This window comes from Tenebrio molitor, chromosome 1 (genome assembly GCF_963966145.1).
Source record: "Tenebrio molitor chromosome 1, icTenMoli1.1, whole genome shotgun sequence".
Taxonomy (NCBI): Eukaryota; Metazoa; Arthropoda; class Insecta; order Coleoptera; family Tenebrionidae; genus Tenebrio; species Tenebrio molitor.
This window is the reverse complement of record NC_091046.1, coordinates 13,785,459-13,808,858: the sequence shown is the minus strand read 5'-3', so window position 1 is coordinate 13,808,858 and position 23,400 is coordinate 13,785,459. Positions and strand designations below refer to the sequence as shown.

The 23,400-nt window shown below is 38.3% G+C and overlaps 2 protein-coding genes across 2 annotated transcripts; one reads left to right on the top strand and one right to left on the bottom strand.

The window, feature by feature from the left end:
- Positions 1 to 679: 679 nt before the first annotated feature.
- Positions 680 to 20,216, bottom strand: LOC138122313 (B9 domain-containing protein 2-like). The gene is made up of 4 exons (XM_069036523.1): positions 20,033 to 20,216; positions 17,600 to 17,725; positions 904 to 1,186; positions 680 to 853 (listed from the first exon to the last, which is right to left on the bottom strand). The coding sequence occupies exons 1-4, from the start codon at positions 20,118 to 20,120 to the stop codon at positions 820 to 822; spliced, it is 531 nt and encodes a 176-aa protein (XP_068892624.1). The 5' UTR covers positions 20,121 to 20,216; the 3' UTR covers positions 680 to 819.
- Positions 20,217 to 20,518: 302 nt separating this feature from the next.
- LOC138122307 (serine/threonine-protein kinase VRK1-like) lies at positions 20,519 to 23,343 on the top strand. The gene is made up of 7 exons (XM_069036516.1): positions 20,519 to 20,655; positions 20,903 to 21,245; positions 21,297 to 21,764; positions 21,823 to 22,208; positions 22,300 to 22,736; positions 22,786 to 23,000; positions 23,054 to 23,343. Exons 2-7 carry the CDS (start codon positions 20,939 to 20,941, stop codon positions 23,128 to 23,130), a joined length of 1,890 nt encoding a protein of 629 aa, XP_068892617.1. The 5' UTR covers positions 20,519 to 20,655; positions 20,903 to 20,938; the 3' UTR covers positions 23,131 to 23,343.
- The last annotated feature ends 57 nt before the right edge of the window (positions 23,344 to 23,400 follow it).

Sequence of the window (23,400 nt, the reverse complement as noted above, 5' to 3'; positions counted from 1 at the left end):
ATTAAAGCATGGCAACCTATCGTTTTTTTAAAGATGGAATAGATTATACATTTTTGCCGTTTTCATGTGAACTGTCAGTTTTGTGGCTGTCACTGTCATTTTTTAGGTGAAAAGTGCGGTGATGAGATTTTTATTTATTTTTGTTAAATTAACGATTGAATCCAGAAATATTGAGTTGTTTTGCAATCAATTTTAAAAATATTGAGTTGTTTTGCATCCAATTTAACTCCCGTGTGTGAACGGTGTGTATGTGGAGCGGCAACCATAAATTTTACATTCAGTTTTCACGCCTACTTCGACTACAATCATTTAGAATAACCCTGTACAATATTACAAATGCAAATTCTATAAAACAAAAATTCATTGCATGCGAAATGTGCTGTTAGAAAGTCAGTATTGATGAAAAAACAATTCTCAACAATTGGTTTAATAACTAAGTTAAAGTTCTTTAAACTCACCTTCAAATCACAGACACATAGGTCGGTTACAGAAGAAAGAGAAGGTACATGTTTCTTTTCAAGATTAGAAATTTTTGTTGGTGCTGCAACAGAACTATTTCTTGAAATACTAGAATTTTCAGCTGTAGAATTTGTAGGAGAGGAGACAGTTGTTAAATTCGCAGTCAACGATGAATTTACGAAACAAGAGCCATTAATTTTACAAGAAGTCGTTGGAATATTATTTGTAGATAAAATCGTTTGCAGAGTTGTAACTTCATTTTTCTCAGTTCTTGAGGTAATACTAGTTTTAGGTTGTGTAGTTGACGTTTGTAAAGTTAAACATTTCCAAAATAGGCACAAGATCAAAATGCTGCACACTCTATTCATATTCGACCCCATAATTTGTAAAATTTCTGGAAAAACTTTTTTATAAGCACATATCAATATTATTTCTTTCCTTTACCGAAGTATTACACAGAGTTCGAATGAAACAACTCCCATAGCCTCCGTTGAGAGTTTATATCGTTCTCCGGAGGAGAAAATTAGATCAGGATTTTTAATTTGAAATCCACCACCCAAAAAATATTGTACAAAACGGTCCTTTATAGTACCAAATGGTCGCCACGTGTAGCAATCCAACAAATGCGTTCCTGGCGCTGTAGGAACAGTAACAAATCCGTAACCGAATATATGACTTCTACCTAACCAGTCTAGATGATAAACCTGTAAATAAATTTTAGGCCACCCTAAAACATAATCATGTTTCAAATAGTAACTTTATATTAAGATTTTCATAAATTAAGATTAATATACCGGGACATTTTTTTAACATTGAACATAGCCCATACTTATTCCCTATTTTCAGTTTTAAAAAACACAGGTCAATGCATGTATGTAATCACGTAACCAAGGTAACGAAAATAAGTACCGAGCGATCATTTAAAAAATAAATCGAGTTTGCTTTGGAGCCTATGCTATAGCATGGGTTGCCATAGGTAACACGCCGACTCGATTTATTTTTTAATTGATCGCACCGTACTTGACAGTTTAACAAAATGATCAAGTTGTTTGAAGAAGAAATACACATAATGCAGTTATTCTATGCCAATCAGAACATTAGAAATGTGCGTGACATTTCCAATGCAACACATGATAGACCAATTCCATCAATCGGAACAATTTTTAACATTATTTCAAAATCTCTGGTGTTCGGTATAGTTGGTTGCATAGCAACTCACAATGCATTGATCTGTGTTTTTTTAAATTGAACATAGGGAATAAGTATGGACTATGTTCAGAGTTAAAAAAATGTCCCGGTACATACTTACACTACGTGCCAAAAAAATCACATCTAGAATTAATGTATGCCGGGTGTCCACTCTCAAAGTCGAACATAGGCAATTAACACTGTGCATTCAGTTTATAGATATTATGCCATTATTTCGATACATTAAAGAATTAAATTATAATATTAAAGTAATTAACAGTTTAAGCAGTTTTTATTATAAATTCTTTGAAAAAATTACAATGCAGTTCCTACCTTAGTTAATAATAAATCTAGATGTAACGATAGACAATATTTTTGTATGAATGTGTATGTCTGGTTGTCTACACCACTAGAGGGTGGTAGCCCTGCACCAGACCAACCACCCTAGTTTTAAGTTAGGAATCTTCAAGCAGTTGATTTTGAACATTATACACACCGTCATCGTGGCTATTTTGTTAACAATGTTATAGGTTAGCGAGTAAACCAGTTAAAACATCAATACCGCCTTTTAATCATTCTACCCGGTAATCGTCAGAGGATTCGTCCCAAAGGAGAAAACCCACGAAGAAAAATTGTAACACGTGAAAAGAAGCCACCAGCGTTATATAGATAATTTGCTGAATTTAAATTTCCCTTTATTTCAAACGTTATTAAAAATCCCAGCCCAGATATGAATTTTTTTCACGATCGGGAGTAGAAATCAACTTTTCGGATGTCAACATCGTGACAGAAGTAGAGCATTTTCAAATATTTGCTCCCTAGGGAGTTTTCATTTTTTTGACAGTTGTGACAAAAATCTAATGGGAGTTTTCATTTTTTTTGACTGTTGTGACAAAAATCTAAGGCAACTACTAATTCCATTAAATTCATCGAAAGATGACAACTCATTTGTCATCATTTTTTTATTCTTAAAATTTGAGATTTTTGTGCTGTTTCTACTCCCTACCGTGAAAAAATAGTATATATACTTCTGGAGAGAATGCTCATTTTTCCCTCGGTGCTTTGTAGCCCTCGGGCTTCGCCCTCTGGCTACAAACTGCACCTTAGGAAAAATCATGCATTTCTCTCCCTCAATATATAATATACTATTTTGAGGATACTGAGTTCTAGTAGGAATATTTACTCGAGGGTTTTCTTGAGCTCAATATCGAGTGTTTTGAACATTTGGTTCGTTATTTAGTGTAAAAGTAGATTCATCTGTGAAGCAAATTGTCGACAGAAAGTGACTACTATCATTAACACGCTCCTGTATTTCATAACAGGTTTCACTCGTACTTTCTTCATCAACAGCAAAAATCTGTTGATGACACTGTCTTGTAGGGATGATATTTATACTTCTTGAGGATATTCAGTACCCGCGATTTACATAAACTTACTTCAAGAGAAATTTGTCTTAATCTGTATGGACTATTCATTTTTCCGTAAATAATTTTGACAGTAATTTACCGAAATTCGCTTTCTTAACCCAACGAATTACTAAATTTTTTGACAAATGCTGTGCAATTTGAAAATCATGGCATGTCATATTTAAAAATCGCCAAGTTTTAAATTAGTATTTTAAAATGAAAATAGCACCTTTAATCTTATTGTTAGTATCATTTCAAGCGCAATAATTTTATCTTTCTATTGATCCTCATTACCTTACCTGTAAGTTCAATTGGCGAGCGGGAACCAGCAAAAACGTTCAATACAATGTTAATTGCCTATGTTCGAGTTTGAGAATGCACAGGCTGTATATACATACTTATTTTAGTGACACTTTGTCAAAATGTGTATTTTAGTTGAACAATAAAATAATTAAATATTCGGCTGAAAATGTCTTCAGGTAGAATGAAAATATCAACAACGAGTAACGAGTGAAGACGTTTTTCCAAGGTTAGATATTTATACGCTCAGTACATATTGTAATGGTTCGAATAGGTTTGCTAGGTTGAAAATTATAGTTTTTAAATACATATTCTCAACGAAACCTCATTCATTGAGGGCGGAATTTTGTTAGTTTTAAATTTTATTCTTCACAACGCCTTTGTGATGATGTGTTGTGATCTGGTTGTAATGTAGTACCTACTCAAATTAAATTTGTAGCCTTTAAAATCCTAGACGTCCGTGGGACAAATCCAGATACGAGGGCAACAAATGTTCATTGCGGGAAACACTAAGCTAATGTTCACTAGACTTTTTCAGCATTCTTAAATTTTTCTCATTGTGTAGTCAAAGGATGAGAGAATTGCAAATTAGAAAGAAAACACTTCTTAACAGGATCACCGATTATATACAAACTTCATATCTCAATGTTTTTTAATGCTGTTGATGTTCATAAATTAATTTTCCGTTGACCGCTTGTTAATTTCAATATTAATGAATTATTTTGTCTAAAATATAGTGTATTAATGAACCTCATTAATACACTATTTTTCATTAATCAACGATTTTTGCGATTCTGACGTTTTCATGAAATTTTGATGTATAAACAACCTCGAACATGTACCTATTGTTTGCACTTACCAACACTGCAGCAGGTAATGCAGCAGAGTTTTCTATATTTTATAGCTCCATAACTGTACAATTACGAATTCACTTTTTCAAAAGCCGACTTTTTTGGTTATAATTCGCATGTCAAATTTTTCAAAGGTAACTAGGTTTTCTTAGCAAGCGTGATTTTTACGTGAAATTGAATGCGAATGGAGTTGACGTCTTCTGACCCTCTTAGTGGAAAAGTGAATAGAAAGTGTTGAAAAATTTAAAAATGACCTACGGTGAGGACAAAAAAAGGATGAGGGTATTTTATAAGGTCTCATCTTTATCAAAAAAGATGAGATTGGTTTTGATTTGGCTTTAATTTGAAATTTTGTCACAAAAAAAAAGTTTGCGGTCAACGAAAAAATGTTGTAATCAATTCGTTTGTTAATGGGCGATTAATAATCTCAACTATTAAAGGCACTCTCTCTCGACACTCGTTCGTGCTTTAAACAGTTTCGATTATTAATCGCCTTCATTAACAAACTAGTTTATTAAATAACTATTATTTAATCAGCTTAGTCATGTTCATAAATGTATTTATTTATTCAGCTTAGTTACTTAGTCAAATTTTAATTCGCTGGCCGTAAATCAAATATCATTCACTCAAAACTTTAATCACACGTTCACCAAAAGTCATTTAAGAATTCACCTGTTTATTTATACCGGGATATCAAAAATTATCTTAGTCAAAGGTGGTCATGGATTGGAAAACGTCAGTCTCAACTTATTTCGTGTAACGATTTCTTCGGTACGAATAATTGACTTACCAGCACCTTTCTTATGAGTCACAGAGCCAGTTTCGCAAAACACACCAACACAATTTGTAAGGCATGCATAAAAATCCTTTGGCATTACTGCAAAGTGTGGAGAAAAAATAAAAAATAAAACTGTTTGACAGATTTTGACATTCAAAAAATGATTGACACAAATGTGTTTTCGAAGTTGAGGCGTTCCTTTTAACATGTGATAGTATGCGTTGTTCTAAAGAGTTTTAGCCAAAATCACCTTAGTAAAATGTGTACGGCAATGAAGAAACAATAAGTTAATTTTTTTGAAAATTTTGAAACCGATCTTGCTCAAATTTGCGCTGATTTGTTAGAAATTAGAAATGACAAAAAAAAATCAAATGAGCATGGACCTTAATCAAAAATACTGTCAGAGTTGTCATCTAATTAGTCGGAATGGCTTTATCATTACGAAAATAATGAGCTCACAGATATGTTGCTAACGTATGGGCAATGTTATAACGTTATCAAAATGCAGCTGCGGCGTCCAGAGAGTACGCAGAGCGATTTACAGAAAGACACCATCCTAGGCCACGTCAGTTATTAATCTAGTACAGTGGAGAAATAGACAGGAACGGACTCAAAGTTTTAGAAAACAATAAAAATATACAATCAATTAGCTCCGTTAATACAATCATTTTACTAAGAAGATTTAGGCTAAAATTCTTAAGAATAATGTATAGGTAGTATCTCGTGTTACAGGGAACGCTTCAACTTCGAAAACACCTGTATTTCAAATTTTACGTGCGCTAAGTAACGTGCGATCGAATAAAAAAATCGAGTTACCTGGATTGTGCTATTCTGATGCTTTGATTGGTTCAAACGGTCGCAAATGAGTTCCTCCACGCGGTCAAATTTTTGGGGCGCACTCGAACTGCGGTCCAAGTACGGACAGGTAAAAAGGGTCATAATCGGTCTTACTAATCTCCTCCCGAACTGCGGTCAAGACCTCCAGAGGTGAAATTTTTTTATCAGTCAACAACACAGAATCTCACATAATATTTTCTTGTGAAAGTAACATGCAATTTATGTGTAATCAACAAATATTCTTTGTTGATGGAACATTTGAATATCGCCAAAACAGAATTTTATTATGCGTGTCTCACAAGTTTTGTAATACTGTGTTGTAAATAAATGCTTGTTTCCAAAGTTTTCAATTAAATATAATAAAGTTTAATTGCAATTAATGGTAGGGGGGGGAGGCCAACAGGTACATACCTATTAGGCATTCACGATCTTTTTGGGACCGAGTTGACTATCATTTTTTCTTTTCGTGTTGGACTAACTGATTTCTTTGTTCGACATTGTCAGAATGTGAGAATTTTCTCCTATGTGAAGGGATTTTGATAAATGTCACAACTTGTCAGAACGAAACGTCAAGCTAATTTTAAAGATTTTAAGCGATTTCGAGCCTTTAAGAGACTCGTCGAACAAAAAAACGTTGTATTCAACTCGTTCGTGTGTAAATTGGGCCTTTTTTGGCACTCGTGGCTCGTGGGCCTTTACACACGAACGACTATAGGGAACGAATGCAACTTTTTGTTCTGTCAGTGTCTGTTCAACATTTTATTGTCACCGCATTGTCAGATTTATTATTTTAATATTCGTTAGAAAGTAAATGATTTATTAAGTGTGTAAAAATAATTTTAATTTTCGTCAAAGGAAAAGCCAGAATTGTCAAAATAACTTTGTTACGACAGCAAATTTCCATTAAACGATGCTACTTCCAATTTAAAAAGGACAGACCAGATTTAAGAGATGCGGCAACAACGTACCTATTCAAAAAATATAACCTTAAACTGAAAACAACCTAACCTAACACAAAAAGTGTCAATTTCCTTTGGGAATTTAGTTATCGCCGAAATACTGCCAACAAAAACACTAGATGGTCATAGTCATAGCCAACTCGGTCCCAAAAAGTAAAATTTTCTTGACCGCAGTTCGAGATAAGATTAGAGACGACTAGGTAAGTTAAAATTCTTTGACCGCAATTCAGGTGTCGGATTATTGGGCTTCTGACCGCTGACCGCAGTTCGGGTGCACCGAATTTTTGCAGGTCTCTACTTTTTTTATCCTTATCGGCAAACGAATTCCTTCAAGTACCTGTAATCGGATTAGAGACCGGCGGCGGCGGTCCATCCGGACTGGCCATTAAGCACCAGTTAAAATTCAGTAAAATGTTTCATTTTTTCCAAGATTTTCAATAGGGTAGGTACCCCTACCCACCCCACTTTAAATTAAGGGTAAGTATACAACACTTAGTATCAATTTTTCTGGTGACAAGTTAACATTCTGTCGCTGCGTACTATGGCGGCCAAAAAATTTTGGCCGTCACTTTCTTGACATTCAAGTAAAGTGTAAATAAACCTTTAGGAATCGTAACCCCACTTTCGATTCTTGTCATTTTGACAATCAATTTAAACTGTTTGAAGCTCAGATATTCCAAAAATCCGACATGAATAAACAAAATTAGAGCAATCGTACATAGATAACCTGAGGTAAACGTTCTGTGTAGTAGAAATGACAAAATAATTTTGAGTTTTGAAATTTACCACCCAAAAAATAACGTTCATAATCAAGACGGTAATCATGATGACAATAAAGTACGGATTACAATTTTTTTTTTTAATTGACAGACAAAAGGGCGTATTCTGTAATTTTTAAAGAGGCGTTAAAATTTTAGCGTGACTTTAAAATTTAAAATTTCAAGTCCTGATTGGTCATTGCTATGACAACTTAATTTAACGGGCTTTAAAATTTAGCGGAGCAGTTACAGAATACGCCCTAATGACGGCCAAAATTTTTTGGCCGGCATAGTACAATGAATGATCAAAAAGTTATTTACAGCGAAAAAGGAAGCCCCTTATTGATTATTAATTGTGCAATTTTTTTTTAAGCTAGTGTGATGCAAGATGGAAAAATACGCTATGTGAAAGCAGTTTCGTATTATAATAAAATTTAACTTGTATATTCAATATTAAATAAATAAATTCAAAGAGTACCTGCTTTCCCGTGTCATTTTCGTGTAATTAGCCCCTGATAATCCTCTACATTTCGCTACCCTGACCTGACATCCACCTTGGTATAGTTTTCCCATTTATAATTTGGTTTTACTACCAGCCCTGTTGTCAGGGAGTTAAATACCCCGACAATAGGCAACTACCGCCATAAATCCTAGGACTGTAAAAGAAGGTCTGTTGTCTGACCAGGTTACAATATGTTCACTATTGCCAAAACCACAACCCCAGCCCCTAATAATTGCAATTGCACTGCCATAAAACCAAATTATAAATGGGAAAACTATAACTGCATTTGGAGGAACTCATTTGCGCCGGTTCAAACCACCATTTTCACCTACTCTGATTTTTTTTTTAATAAAAAAAATCGAGATTGCCATGATTAATACACTTCAGTTGGTAGCACGTAAAAATTTAATTCAAATGTCATTACAATGGTAATTGTCATTATTAATTATTGACTATTAAAATTTGTTATTACAATTACTTTAGACTTTTAGAGCAACAAATTTTCATTGTCCAGTGTTTCTACAGCAATAGAGAAAGCCTTGGTCCTATTCGACACCTCGAGTTTTTGAGGAATTTCAACAAAAGTTTCCGGACTTTCAAGGCATTTAACCAACAACTTGCCCAGAAAGTCTACAAATGCGTAAACATGTTTTTGGAAACAGGTAGTGTTCTGCGCAAAAAAGGCAGTAGACAACCGACAAAAAGATCAGCTGAAAATATTGAATTAACCCAAGAAACTAACCTATCATTTGGTACAGTTCAGCTTATCCTTAAAAAAGATATGCACTTTTTTCTCTATCATGTGTCTGTTGTGCATGAAATTACTCCTTGACAATAACAATAACAACCGACAACAACCTCTCTGGATAATATTGATTAATCGATTATCGTTGGATCTTGGATCAATTTATAAACAAGGGCCGTGCGCGTGCTCCGTGCTCACCGTTGATGTTAAATAAAGGTGCAGGAGTTTTAAATTTCATTGTTTCATTGTACTAGCTGAGAGAAAAAGCTAACTTTTAAGACGACTGACATCTGTTAATTGAAATCTCACGAATTGCCAACTGAAATGTTTGGTCAGCGCCTACTCTAATTTTTTTTTCGATCTTACGGTACTTTCTCCACGTAGAATTTAGTGATTTTTATGTCAACCAATCTCTCGCTGAACAAACTATACCAGACAAGATTACTTGTTAAATAAAATTTAAGTAAAGTGTCTTCAATCATTTCATTTATTAAACAACTCTTCCAACCGTACGGCCTCTCGTAGAACTTTAATTAAATAAAAATATATGTAACATAACACAATGAAGGAGCAATAGAAAACAAGCATGTGCCGACAGCAAAACAGACTCAAAGATGACTAACATAAATTTTCCTGTAGCTCACATAAAATTTTCAATTTCAACTGTAGCAGGTCAAATTGCCACTATTCGTTTTGGCCGTGGTAGGAGGCCAAGAGGTCCTACTTTTGCTCGCGGGACAATAAGATCGCTGTTCGAAAATCAGGAACTAGCAAGATAACGCACGGCATTTGACGTCGCGACGCGCCCACCCTGCCGTAACCTTTTTCGGGACGCTCATTTCGAAATCATTCAGTTTGTTTGTGTCGTCAATCAAGTCAATTTTCAGTTTATCGGGTCAGGGTTCAATTTTTTGTTTATCGGTTCACTTTCAGTTTTCTTTCAGTTTCGCTTTCAGTTTCACTTTCGGTTTTCGTTTGTTTCTTTCGCGGTTTTCATTTCGAGTTTCATTTTGTAGAGTCTTTGTGCCAGCCAGTTTTGGGGCGGCTGGAATCACACATGTTAGCCCCTAAATTTTAGGCTGAGGTGGCCTCACGCCTCTAGGCTGTCTAGCTGCGGCCTATCTGTTTATCGTTTTCTTTTTTCTTCTTTCTCCTTTCCCTTTCCTTCAATTCCTCTCTTTTTCTTCTCAGCTCGGGTAACCGTACGGCAAAGTTAGTTCCGATTCCCTTTTATTCCCGTGACTTGCCGGAAAGTTATCTTCTTCTCTTCTTCTCCCCAACCTTCTTCCTTCATCCTTGTGTGTTCACCTTTCGAGATCCTGCGGGAAATAGCCGTCAACATCTTTCATGAATTACGCGCGGACTCACCGACACATTACCGCTTCAACATCTGAATTTTCCGATCGGTGATTTCCAATGTAAACAAACCGGCGCCATGATCGACCATCTGTCATTTAGCGCGCAAGTGTAGTACCGCCGGAAGTAGTCATCAAGATGCGCGGTTCGTACAATTACCGGGACGCCTTATCGCCCAACGGAATAAGGTCCAGATCTTTCGTGTTGCTATCCTAGATCCGGGGGTAACCAAAAAAACCCATCGCGAGCGGAAATTAGAGGACTCGGTCGGCGACCGCCGAGCGGGCGGCTGTGCCGCAAGTCGCGAGCTGCGAATCACGTGCGTGGCGTTCGGGATCCGCAATCATCCCTGAGGGTGGATTGCCGAACGCCATGGTGCTTATCGTCCGGCGCTGCCAGCTTTCGGGGCCGTCGAGGAGCCCGAAAATTACCGTACCGTACCGCTACCGTTTACCGTTTTACCGTGGTCGAGAAACCCCTCGTCATCTAGCGAGATAGAGGTAATTATCCTTCATTAGCGAATTCACTTCACTAACTTTCGTCTATTAGGGGTAGTTCGAGCCAGATTACCGTTACCGTACCGCGAAGGAGTACCGGAAAGTCCTCCTTCGATTTATCGTGGAGCAACCCCTTTCAGCGGAAAGGTAATTACCGAATCGATTGAGTTTCGCAACACTAACGTCAATTCGTTAGGGGTCGTTCTTTAGGGTGGTCGAGAGCCACATTGTTCTTTAGGGTCAGCTTCCGCCGGACCACTTACCGTCTTTTGGGCAATCGTTCCTTTGGATATCGTTCTTTAGGGTCGCCGTCAGACCACGCATCGTTCATTAGGGCGATTCTTCGCCAGGATCATCGTTTTGAGGGTGGCCGTTCGCCACATCGTTATTTCGAGTCGTCGCAAGACCAGTTATCGTCAAGTCATACCGTGACGCCACCGTTTAGGGAACAATACCGCACGACAAGAAGACGCTCCTCGAGGACACGCAACCATCTGACGAAAGATAAATCGCACATTCACTCTTATTGCGGACAATTTTCATTTATTTGAGCGCCTTGAATTTCCCGCTTCTCACTTAAGCCATTTCTGCATTCCCTTGAAATTTTTTTGTATTTTGTAAAACAGTAAGAATTTTTGTCAACTTTTGTTATCACTTTCAAATGTAAATTCAGAAAATTTAACGTTCAATTTCAATTTCGGAGCTATACCGACTTCACACCTTCCTGTAGGAATCAATTTTCGTTTATCGTCAAGGTGGAAACCAAGCCTTGACCTTGGGTCAATTTCATTAGCATTTACAGGAGGAAGTTGAAGGTTCGGGAAAGTTTCCTTTCACAGATTTTAAAGATCATTCATTACTCGTCTAAGGATTTCTTGTTAAGTTAAGTTTCGGTCAATTGTAAGAGAAAAGCTTTTCTGGTTGGGACCACGTAAATTTTAAGACCATCAAAAGGTACTGGTTCCGCATTTTTATTCATTTGGTTACATGCGAACCGTGCTCACACTCGTGTGCACCAGTACTAAAACAGCACGACCAATTTTGTATCAGAACTTTGCATTGGACCGAATAAACTCAATTTTATTTTATTATCAACGAGTATCAATTCACACTCCCTAGACGTTTAAGATCAGAGCACTTGCCCCGGCAACTGGACAAGTTTGAGACCAGCTCAAAAAGGTTGCCTGGCGCCCATTTTTTTATTTTGTGAACCCACGCCCTCTGCCCCGAAAAACCCCCTGAGAGCCCGGTGCAGTCACTGGCCACTTTTTGGTCATACAACAATCCCGGAAGCTCGTATTTCCTACTAAAAAATCAGACAGGTTGCTAGACAGCAAAAATAATTATTGATATCGCAGCAATCAGCGGAAAGTTTACTTGGAAGTTTTATTACAATACGATTTTTTATTAATGAATCTGAAAAAAATCAAGCGTCGTGGAAAACAATGACAAAAATATTCATTCTTCTTTCCAAGAATGACGAAATGACATTTATCCCTTTAACATCGTCATTATTTTCCACGGCACGCTTGATTTTTTTCTTCAAATTCATTTATAAAGCATCGTAACGTAATAAAATGTTTATTTTTTTTTCTTGAATTTTTATTGCACAAAGTCAACGTTGTAACGAAGTTGCTAAGAAACGCTCCCGGTGGCGGAAAAATTCCGTTCTTTCTCCGAGCCGGGGCAGAAAATTAGCGCGGAGCCAACTGCCTTAACCGCGTCCACCGAATCCGCTCCGGAACCAGTTTCTTCCGGCCGACAATACCCGGACTCCGCGCCGAGCCGAGCTCCACCACCGACCCAATCGCGAGTCGCCGGCCGCGCGCAGTCCCACCATGGCGCGGCCGAGGCAACAAAAGGACCGCGCCGAGCCTGCAGAATTCATTCCGCTTCCAGTCCCGCTTGCGAAGCAACCTCCGACTCCGACTCCGCTTCCGACCGCGCTGACAACCCGCTCTTTTCCCCCTGGCCCGTTCCTTCCCATTGCGAGGGAACCCCGGCCATCCCGCTTTCTCCTTTTTCTTCCTGATCCGTCCCTTTCCATTGCGAGGTAACCCCGGCCGTCCCGCTTTCTCCTTTTCTTCCTGGCCCGTTCCTTCCCATTGCGAGGGAACCCCGGCCATCCCGCTTTCTCCTTTATTCCTGGCCCGTTCCTTCCCATTGCGAGGGAACCCCGACCATCCCGCTTTCTCCTTTTTCTTCCTGGCCGGTTCCTTCCCATTGCGAGGGAACCCCGGCCGTCCCGCTTTCTCCTTTTCTTCCTGGCCCGTTCCTTCCCATTGCGAGGGAACCCCGACCATCCCGCTTTCTCCTTTTTCTTCCTGGCCCGTTCCTTCCTATTGCGAGGGAACCCCGGCCGTCCCGCTTTCTCCTTTTCTTCCTGGCCCGTTCCTTCCCATTGCGAGGGAACCCCGGCCATCCCGCTTTCTCCTTTTCTTCCTGGCCCGTTCCTTCCCATTGCGAGGGAACCCCGGCCATCCCGCTTTCTCCTTTTTTCCTGGCCCGTTCCTTCCCATTGCGAGGGAACCCCGGCCATCCCTCTTTCTCCTTTTCTTCCTGGCCCGTTCCTTCCCATTGCGAGGGAACCCCGGCCGTCCCGCTTTCTCCTTTTCTTCCTGGCCCGTTCCTTCCCATTGCGAGGGAACCCCAGCCATCCCGCTTTCTCCTTTTTTCCTGGCCCGTTCCTTCCCATTGCGAGGGAACCCCGGCCATCCCGCTTTTCCCTTTTCTTCCTGGCCCGTTCCTTCCTATTGCGAGGGAACCCTGGCCATCCCGCTTTCTCCCTTTGTCCTGGCCCGTTCCTTCCCGCTGTGAGGGAACCCCGGCCATCCCGCTTTCATCTCTCTCGCTACCCCCTTTCCGCGCCCTGACAGCCGACCCCCGGACACCGTACGCTCCCCGAAGCTACCCCGGCCGTGTGGCGTCCCACCACAGCCGCAAAAAGGGACTGGCGCTCGAGGCATACCGCTACCGACCCGAACGGCGTCAAATCCCGTGACGACACTACCGTAAGTGATCGCCACATAATTTGGCGCCCGAGCAGGGACCGCTGTCAGGAACCGGGAAAGAGGAAAAGCGCCGCCCGCACGGACCCTCCGACGAGATTATCGCCGGCGGTAATCCCCGGTAATCCCCGGAGTCCGCCCGCCGACCGACGATCCGGATTTCCGGAGTGGAGTGACCGCCGCCGGTCACCCCGGATCCGATCAGCCTGCTTAGCACCCGTACGGATTTTCCGGAGTGGAGTGATCGCCACCGATCACCCCCGAAAAATCCGAGCGTCTCTCGACTAACGCTTAGCGCCTGTTCAAGAAGCTCCGGTGCGGCTACCGCCAGCGGTAACCCCAGAGCCGATTGACCGTCCACTAACACCCGGAACGGACTCGACTCTTCTCCGGTGAGGTGATTACCGCTAATCACCCCGAAGTTAGTCGTGCGCTGCGAAATCGAGAAAGTGTTCTTTCAGGCCCGAAGTCATGGCACCGCCACCGATCAAGCAGACCGGACCCACTGGGAAGACCGACACCACATCCCAGACCCCGGATCCGACTCCAGGAACCGGAGCAGCCCCGGAGCCGCCGGTCCCGGAACGAGATGAGCCGGTGTCATGGGTGTACAAGCTGCACAAGGAGGCCCTCGTCACGATGCTGTCTGGATTCGGCCGGGATGCTACCGGAACCGTTGAAGAGCTGAGGCGACGAGTGGTCAAGTTCTTCCGGGACCGTGCAACCGACACACCGGTGCCACCCGTTCAAACGTCCACACCAAGCGTGTTAGTGCCACTCTCAGGGCCCGGGCCCAGTATTCCAGTGCTGACACAAGTGCCCACGACTAGTGTTCCAGTGTCTACTCCGGAGCGGTCATCACGGCCAGTGCGAGTGCAGGACTGGAGAGTGACATTCAACGGCAAGGGCGATCCGGTCGCCTTCCTCGAACGGATCGAAGAACTGTGCGAGTCCGACGGTGTCGACGCTGACCAGTTGCTGCCCCACCTGCCTAGACTCCTACAAGGGGAAGCCGCCGCCTGGTTCCGGAACAATCGTCAACGGTGGTGTGACTGGAAAGGGTTTGTAACGGACTTTCGCTTGTTTTACTTTCCGGTCAGCTGCCAGGAAGACCTGGAGGTCGAGATCAGCCGCCGGCTCCAGCGACCGACCGAACCGGTGACAACGTACCTAACCGAGCTCCAGACACTGCTGAGACGGCATGGCAACCTCCGACCGGAGCAGCAGCTGTCATGGATGTATCGGAACCTCCTTCCAGAGTACAGGTTGCATCTCCGCGCCGAGCCTGCAGAATTCATTCCGCTTCCAGTCCCGCTCCCGAACCAACCTCCGACCGCGCTGACATCCCGCTATCTTCCCCCTGGCCCGTTCCTTCCCATTGCGAGGTAACCCCGGCCGTCCCGCTTTCTCCTTTTCTTCCTGGCCCGTTCTTTCCCATTGCGAGGGAACCCCGGCCATCCCGCTTTCTCCTTTTTCTTCCTGGCCCGTTCCTTCCCATTGCGAGGGAACCCCGGCCGTCCCACTTTCTCCCTTTGTTCTGGCCCGTTCCTTCCCATTGCGAGGGAACCCCGGCATTCCCGCTTTCCTCTCTCTTTCGCCCCGAAAAGGAAGAGCCAGCAGCGTCCAGGTCCGACCGGAACGACAGTAAGTACGAGTTACGCTCTCCTTAGACACCCGCCCGGAACACTCCTCCAGGTCACGGACACCGTCCCCGAACGGCGTCAAATCCCGTGACGTCACTACCGTAAGTGATCCTCACAACGTGTTAGATATCAGTGAAATCAGAAAAAAATTCTCTATTAGAATAAAAATAAAAAATATAGTCGTATGTTTCCATTAAAAAAATAAAATTGACACTTATTTGACATAAGAATTAATGTTGAAAAAAAAGCAGTTCTGTAATGTTTTTTTAAACCATTTTATTGTTTTTTTTTGCTTATTAAAATCGGACAAGAAATAATGGAGCTACGACTTGCGGCGTTTTTTAAGAAACAGCCTGTATACTGTGGCGGACACAATATTCGGACACCAATAAACCTAAGCCAAATACCCACAATTATGTTAACAATAAGCAGTAACCATAGCCATAAATCACCAAACTGTGAGGGTTCGCTTGAAAGTTTGAAGCAAGGACCGTACTTGACAAAATCCTAATTAGGGAAAACCCGGCGAACGTAGTTTCTATTTAACCCACAGTAATTTTTTCAATGTTGTAGGGTTATTTCGTCGATACCTTTTCTTAAAAATTGTAATGTTTCCTCGTAAGTTCAATGAGAGTGAAGTAATGGTACGGAGGAAGGCATAAAATTGTGTGACCATATTTTTTTGCAATTTCATCAATCATAAAACTTTTTTCGAAAGAAACTGTACTGTCCTTGGAATTTCGTAATACGGTCCATCATAAGAAATTCTTAAGCTTGTTTGCAATCTCCCATTGATTTACAACCAACCGACCATTCCTATTGTCGGTCTAATTATGGGCACTTGGCTTGGGTTTATTGGGTGTCCGAATATTGTGTCCGCTACAGTAAACTTTCCCGTTTTTATACTTAACTTGACATCTGTCAAAGATAACCTTAAAATTTGGGCACGAACATGAAAACCGTTATTCAATATTCGTGCGCTGTCACTATTCGGCCATAGGCTCGTGCTCAAATTTCGGCCTCATACCTGAAAAGTAATCTGACAGAGCTACTCATATGAAAATAACTATTTTTAAATATCCACATCACGATTAATATATTTTTTTGTTCGACACTGTCAGAATTTAAGAATTTTCTCCTGTGTGAACGGATTTTGATAAATTTGACAACTTGTCAAAACGAAACGTCAAGCTAATTTTAAAGATTTTTAGCGATTTGGAGCCTTTAAATGGCTCGTCGAACAAAAAAACGTTGTATTCAACTCGTTCTTGTGTAATTTAGGCTTTTTTTGGTTCTCGTGGACCTTTAAAACTCTCGTTTCACTCGAGTTTTAAACTGGTTCACTCATGCCAAAAAAAGCCAAAATTACACACGAACTCGTTAAATAAATAACTATTATTGCTTTCAACTGTCATAAATTCTCATTTTTCTCTTTTGTAAACTGCCTCCTAACTGCTCTAAAGCAAAAAATAGCAGATAACCAACTGTTGCCCTAGACAACACATTCAAAATGACATTTCTTGAAAAATTTGTCAAAACTGTCGAAAGCAAATGCGAAATCATTTTTAATAGATTTGGAAGCTTTGGGGACGTCGTTTCAAACAATAAAGTTTTGTATGCAACTCGTTTCTGTGCAAATTGGCCTCTCGGGCAATTAGAAAAGCCCAATTTACATAGAACCTCGTTGCATAAATAACTATTATCGTATGATTAACGATTATGATCACTTTATGTTACACATTTATTGATAATTATGAAGTCCAAAATATTCGAATAACTCAGCTTCCTTAGTTACTTATAATACGTTAGTTAGTCGTAATAATACATTAGTTACGCGCTCATAATAGGTACGTTAGATACAATGATACGATAAAGCTTGAAATACGGTGTGATCAAGAATGAGTCTGTTGGTAACAACGAAATTTGTCAAATTTGAAGTTTAACATCAAAGGTTCATTTTTGTAAACGCATAAACATAACCGGCATGACCAAAAATGTTTTTAATGTCGTCTCAAGTTAAAAAATCCGGTCAGTGCCAATTACGAGACAAAAAACACCAGTACTTTTCAATTGTTTTTCATTGCCAACAGACTCAGTCATTGTTGATCACGCTATATAAGTCGAATGTTATGGAATTTAAACAACGCTCGGACGTTGTCAGGTGACTCGGCTAATCGCCTCGTCACCTGCAACGTCCTCGAATATTATAAATCCCATAATCTTCTCGTTATATTAATAGCTATTTTATAATGATTATTTTATTACATTATATTATTTTTATTGCTAGGTTTTAGTTAGGTGTAATGACTAACCTTGAAGTCCAGCAGTAGCCAAATGAATGTCAATTGGAAATGACCACTTGCAAACGTTACCAAGTTGAGAAGATGTTACTTGAGTCTGCCCTTCTTTTTTTCCAGATATTAGTTTCCAGTTATTTCCTTAAAATTAACAATGACGGTACTGTTTGGATGAAGAAGAATAAATAACATTATAATGGAAATAAATTTCCTTTGTTAACAAAATAGTATCGTATCTTCAAATAAATTCGGAATTAGAGTAGGGTGAAGGCTGTAATTTTATTATGAAGTTAGCAACATGCAATTTTTAGACAGCACAGCAGTGACTTTGGACATCACAGTACACGTTTTAATTCTGATCCTGACGTGATCGTGATATAAAACTATTGACAACTGTCAGTGCCAAACAGTCTACCAACCTTTAACAGACAAAATACAGGGTCTATCAGAACTGGCGGACCAAAATAATAGGAACAATATTTTAAAAAATCCACCCTCATTGAATTTTAAAATAAGAACATTTTTAATTGACCAATCGCGTGTAGATATAAAATTACCTTAAAAAATTATATTAGTAACTATCGAAACAAATTTGATTGTTGCAAAGACATAATAATTGAATATTAGGTATGTCATAATAAATTATTTCTGACAATTACAAAAGTTTTTATGTCAAATATTATAACCTGAAACAAAGCAATATGCATCATTTGAAATTATGCTGGTTCATTCTGGGACACCTGTATAGTGCGTTCACAATCGAGTCTTCAACGCCTACTTTGAGGATAAATTTAAATGAATGCACGATATCAAGTATGCAAAGTAATAATTGTAAAACGTCAGGTTCAGTTTGTTAAATAAAGAAACTTATTTATCAATTTATCTTTATATTCGACTGTAATTACACGAGAGGTCTTTTTTTGTCCGGATAAAATTGAATTTTTTTACGATAATTTGGTTGCTTGGTAAATTGACGACACAAACCACCCGATAAAAAAACGAGTCCGAAGGACGAGTTTTTTTATCTGGTGGTTTGTGGAGTCAATTTACCAAAAAGAAACCAAATTAGAGTTTAAAAAATGAAATTTTATCCTGGATGAAAGAAACCTCGAGCGTAATTCGATGAGATAATTTAATGAATAATGATAGGTAGGTAATTATGAAAAATTGAATTGGCCATTTTGCACGTCAATTTATTACAAGCTGTGTCAATGTTTAAGATTGTTGGTTCGTTATCATAACAACAAACAATAATCAGGTTCGAAAAAGTTTGCCATGGAAGTTTAAGCACATTTTATCCAGATGCTAGGGCTAACTTTATCCGATGTCAAAGTGACAAATACATCGCGGCTTATGGGTTTTTTTATACATGAATTAAATTATCGTAGAAAAAGTATAGTACTATTGCGGGCAAAAAAAGTATACTCGTATGTATAATCGCGGCCATCCAAAAGTGAACGATTGCTTGCGAAAATTTCCGTATTTTTCGTTAGATTAAATCAGGCTGTATTCATTGGCGTTCGTGCAGCAGGCGTTACTATTTTAATAATAAAAAGTTGTAATAATAAAAATGACACTAAGAAGTAATTAATACATTATTAAAGTGAAAGTAAACTTTAGTAAAGAAACCTTTCCAACACCTATTCGCATTGGCCTCTCAAGACTGTTTTCTTGCCAACCCCTCTTCATACGTATTGAAGATGCAAGTCTTACTGCAATGTAATTCTCTCGCGACAGCAGCCAACGACCAATTTTCTTTTAGCTTTACAATAGCCCCAGCTGTCTGCATCGGAGTGAGATGTGGCTGATGTAGCATTTAAAAAAAATAGTTTTCATAATTTTTTTATCGCTAGTGTCAAACTTTGACATTTTAGGACGCCTATGATTTAAAGTAAAAATCAAACTATAAAAAAAAAACGTTCACTTTTGGATGGCCGCGATAGTACCTACTGCTCAAAAAGTTCGATAAAATGTTTACATTATCAAAATTTATTAAAAACTTAGTACCTAATTGACTTTGAACTATAGGAAATTTAAAATTAAATTTAAACTCAATTTTGTCATTTAAGTTTTTGAGAAATAACTCTAAAACCCAAAGCTTTTGTTGATATATCTATTTTACTATGAGGTAACTTCACTAATTTTTGGCGAACTTACAAGGCAACCACAACAAATAGACAGACTCTTCGTTCATCAACTAAAGTGCTATGCGCTAATACGAAATATATTTAAACAAATCGTGGTCTAAAATGTTGCTGGCTTTTGGACTGTTATTGGCAACTACAAAAATGCCGAAAAGGATACATTTAGAGTTTCCAGCATACGGTCACACAAACTTAAGGTAGTTTAGTGATTAGATTTGATAGATAGGTAGATAGATATTAAAAGTAAAGTTATTAGGTGCTTCAGTTGATCACATTTTAAGAACAAACAGTGAAAATGACTTACCAATTTGTAGGTACCACTTGCAAAATAAGTTTTGTTTGGGAAAATCTTTAGCTTGGATTATTTGCCCTATTATGTGAACTTCAGCCATAAGTCAACAGCTATAAATAAATAATTGTTTCAAGCGTTAATTTAAAAAACAGAATGAAAACAAAATCAAGTTAAATGCAAAACATGGACAATTTTTTGTTTACAACAGCTTTTAATGTTGCCTAGCAACGGTTGTCAGGATATTTTGGGGGCGGGGGTTTATTTATTCAAATAAAACACTGAAACAATTGCAACACACACACTGTGATTATAGTAGATTATAATTAATTACTTTAAAATAATTTTCACGACGCAACCGCAGTGTTCCTTTTCATTCTGATATTTTGAATTATAGTAAATTTCAATTGAAAGTATAAATTTGAGAAAAATCATTTTGCGCTTTTCAAGGTAGCTTTCGTCTACTGCGCAGCTAGTTTGACTATTTCTAAGACGCATGTGCGACATCGACAAATCAAGGAATTCGATTAGGTAAAATATCTAAAATGGCCGTGAAAATTGTTGGTGACATTTCTTTTCCTTTTTGATAAAAATTGAAAATATTGTTTAGAACCCGTTCAAATCTTTCGATTGTCAAAGTAAGTACTTTTGATTTGTTATGTATACTTCAGGCTTGTTATGCTATTCTGTCGCGGTTATTATGGCTAAGATGAGGTTACTTCTCAAATAGTCGTTAACTTTTGAAAATTCTGTATTTATTATTTATTTTTTTGGTTGTTTTTGAAGAACTTTTCTGTTAATTTGAAATTAGAGTTCATGGTAGAACGTTAATATTAAATTATGTAAAGAACTAAGGAACTGACTGCTACCATCTTTGTATTGCAGATTGTTAATTGTATAGAACAATATTAATTGTTAAAGATGCCGAGACGTTGCAATGACAGTTTATCAGACGACGATCCACCGAAGAAGAAGAATTGTAATAATTTAGTTCCGTCTTCGTTTGACTTGAAACATGGAGAATTTTTAAAAGATATAACTGGCAAACAGTGGAAATTAGGGAAAGCCGTAGGGATTGGGGGATTTGGTGAAATATATCTCGCTTCTGACAACCTTACCAAAGAGGTTAAGACTGATAGTGAATATGTGGCGAAGGTAGAGAGTCATAAGAATGGGCCCCTTTTCGTGGAAATGAACTGTTACCTGCGAATTGCTAAACCAGGAATGAGTGAGGATTAAATCATACACCTTAACAAAATAGTAATTTAAACATTTTTAGTTGAAGAGTGGAAAAGAGATAAGAAAATTAATTCTTTGGGTATGCCACACTATGTCGCATCAGGTTCCCACGTTCACAAAGGTGAACGCTATCGATTTTTAATTCTGCCCAAATTTGACAAAGATTTAGAAAAGATTCTGCAAGAAAAGAGAACATTAAATATTAAAACTGTTCTCACAATATCATCACAGATAGTAGATGTTTTAGAATATATTCACAGTAAAGGGTACATTCATTCAGATATAAAAGCATCTAATATTCTTTTAAGCAATAAGAAAATCTATGAAAAACCACAGGTTCCTCCACGAATTTCAAATAAATACACTTTTGCAAATCCTGTACGAGCTTGTCGACTATTAAAAGTACCTAGTCGTCGAGTTACAAGAATTTTAAGAACACATCCAAATATCAGTTATGTTGATGATATACCAGATTTTGAGAAGATCCTGCAAAATGCAGGTTATGCTGGTATGAAAGCAAATGTTTTAAATCTTGAGTTACAGTGCTAGTGATTGTTTGTTTTTAGAAAATGAAGAGTGTAAGAGTAATAGTGATCAAGTTTATCTTTTGGATTATGGATTAGCATGCAAATTTTTAACATCAGATGGAACACATAAACCATATTGTGTAGATGAGCGCAAAGCTCATGCAGGAACAATTTTATTTTGTTCTCGTGATGCGCATGAAGGTGTGCAGTCACGACGTTCAGATTTAGAGTCTCTAGGGTACAATATAATATACTGGCTCACAGGAAATCTTCCATGGGCAAATGATGTTGACAATCCAGAAATTGTGAAGAAGAAGAAACAACGAGCAATGTCTAATGTAGAGTACTTTTTAAACAGTTGTTTTACAGAACATCCAAAATTTTTAGAAGATTATTTTAAATATCTTCATAAACTACAGTTTCAGGTAAGTTTGTTGTGTTTTTATAGGTGAATTTTTTTGTGTTCTGTTTCCAATTGTAAGGTAAGATATACTTATGTTAGCATATTCATTTTAGGAGAAACCGAACTATAATTATTGTAAGAAGCTCTTTAAAGATAGTATAAAAGCAAGTGGTTATAAAGACGATTCATGTTTTGATTTTGAAAATTTAGAAAGATGTCGACAAAAACAAATTAAAGTAAAAAAGAGGGTTAGTGAGAATATAAAAGTGTGCAGATTTATACAGAAAGTGTCACGTCCACCTCTGCAATCAAATATTCCTGTTAAACCATTGTTGAGAAAGAAAGTGAAAAATAAAAAGTGTAAAAACAACTGGTTTGAAGAAATCGTTGATCCAGAAGTGATAATAAAACAAGCTAGAGAGAAAAGAAATATAGAAACTACAAATATTGCTGATTTAAATATAAATAGACTAAATCCAACATATGCAATGATTGAAGTATACAATAAATGTAGAGAGAGGATAGATATACCAACTTCCAAAGGGGATAGGTAAGTTATTGGTTTTTTTTAAAATCCCAGTTAAAATATTCCTTTATAGTACTCTAGAAAATGTAAATGGTTATACTCATGCAATGATGTCTGTATTACAAAAGATTAAAAAGAGAAAAGAACTTGAATGTGAGCGTTTGGCTGTGAACCTCAATAGCACAAAAACTGACAAAACTATGAGAAGGTGCATCAGTAAACGCAAGAAAAAATATGAATCTCCAGCTAGATCACCCCCACAAACACGCACAGCTAGGTCTGCTGTTGGTATGTGATTTATGGTTGGAAATTATTATCAAAATATAATTGTTTGGTTGTAGTTATAAAAAAAGAACACTTTCAAACGCGCAAAGTAAAAAGTGCCGTTTTAAGGAGGACTTACAGTTTAAGAGGTTAAATAAGTTTCTGTGGTATACATGTTGTGTATGCACCATAGAAACTTATTTAACCCAACTAACTAAGACTGACTGCATCTTCAAGGAGACTATTATGTTTATTATTTTTGTCCTGTCCTGTCAAAAGTGTATTTTTAAATTAATTATATGGAGAAATGAGGAACTGTATAATGTAATACTAAGCTGTGCATAAAATCTGTTGATCATTTTCACAATTTTGTTATTTATTAGTGTTGATTTAGTTATTTATTTGAGAAAATTATGATTTCATG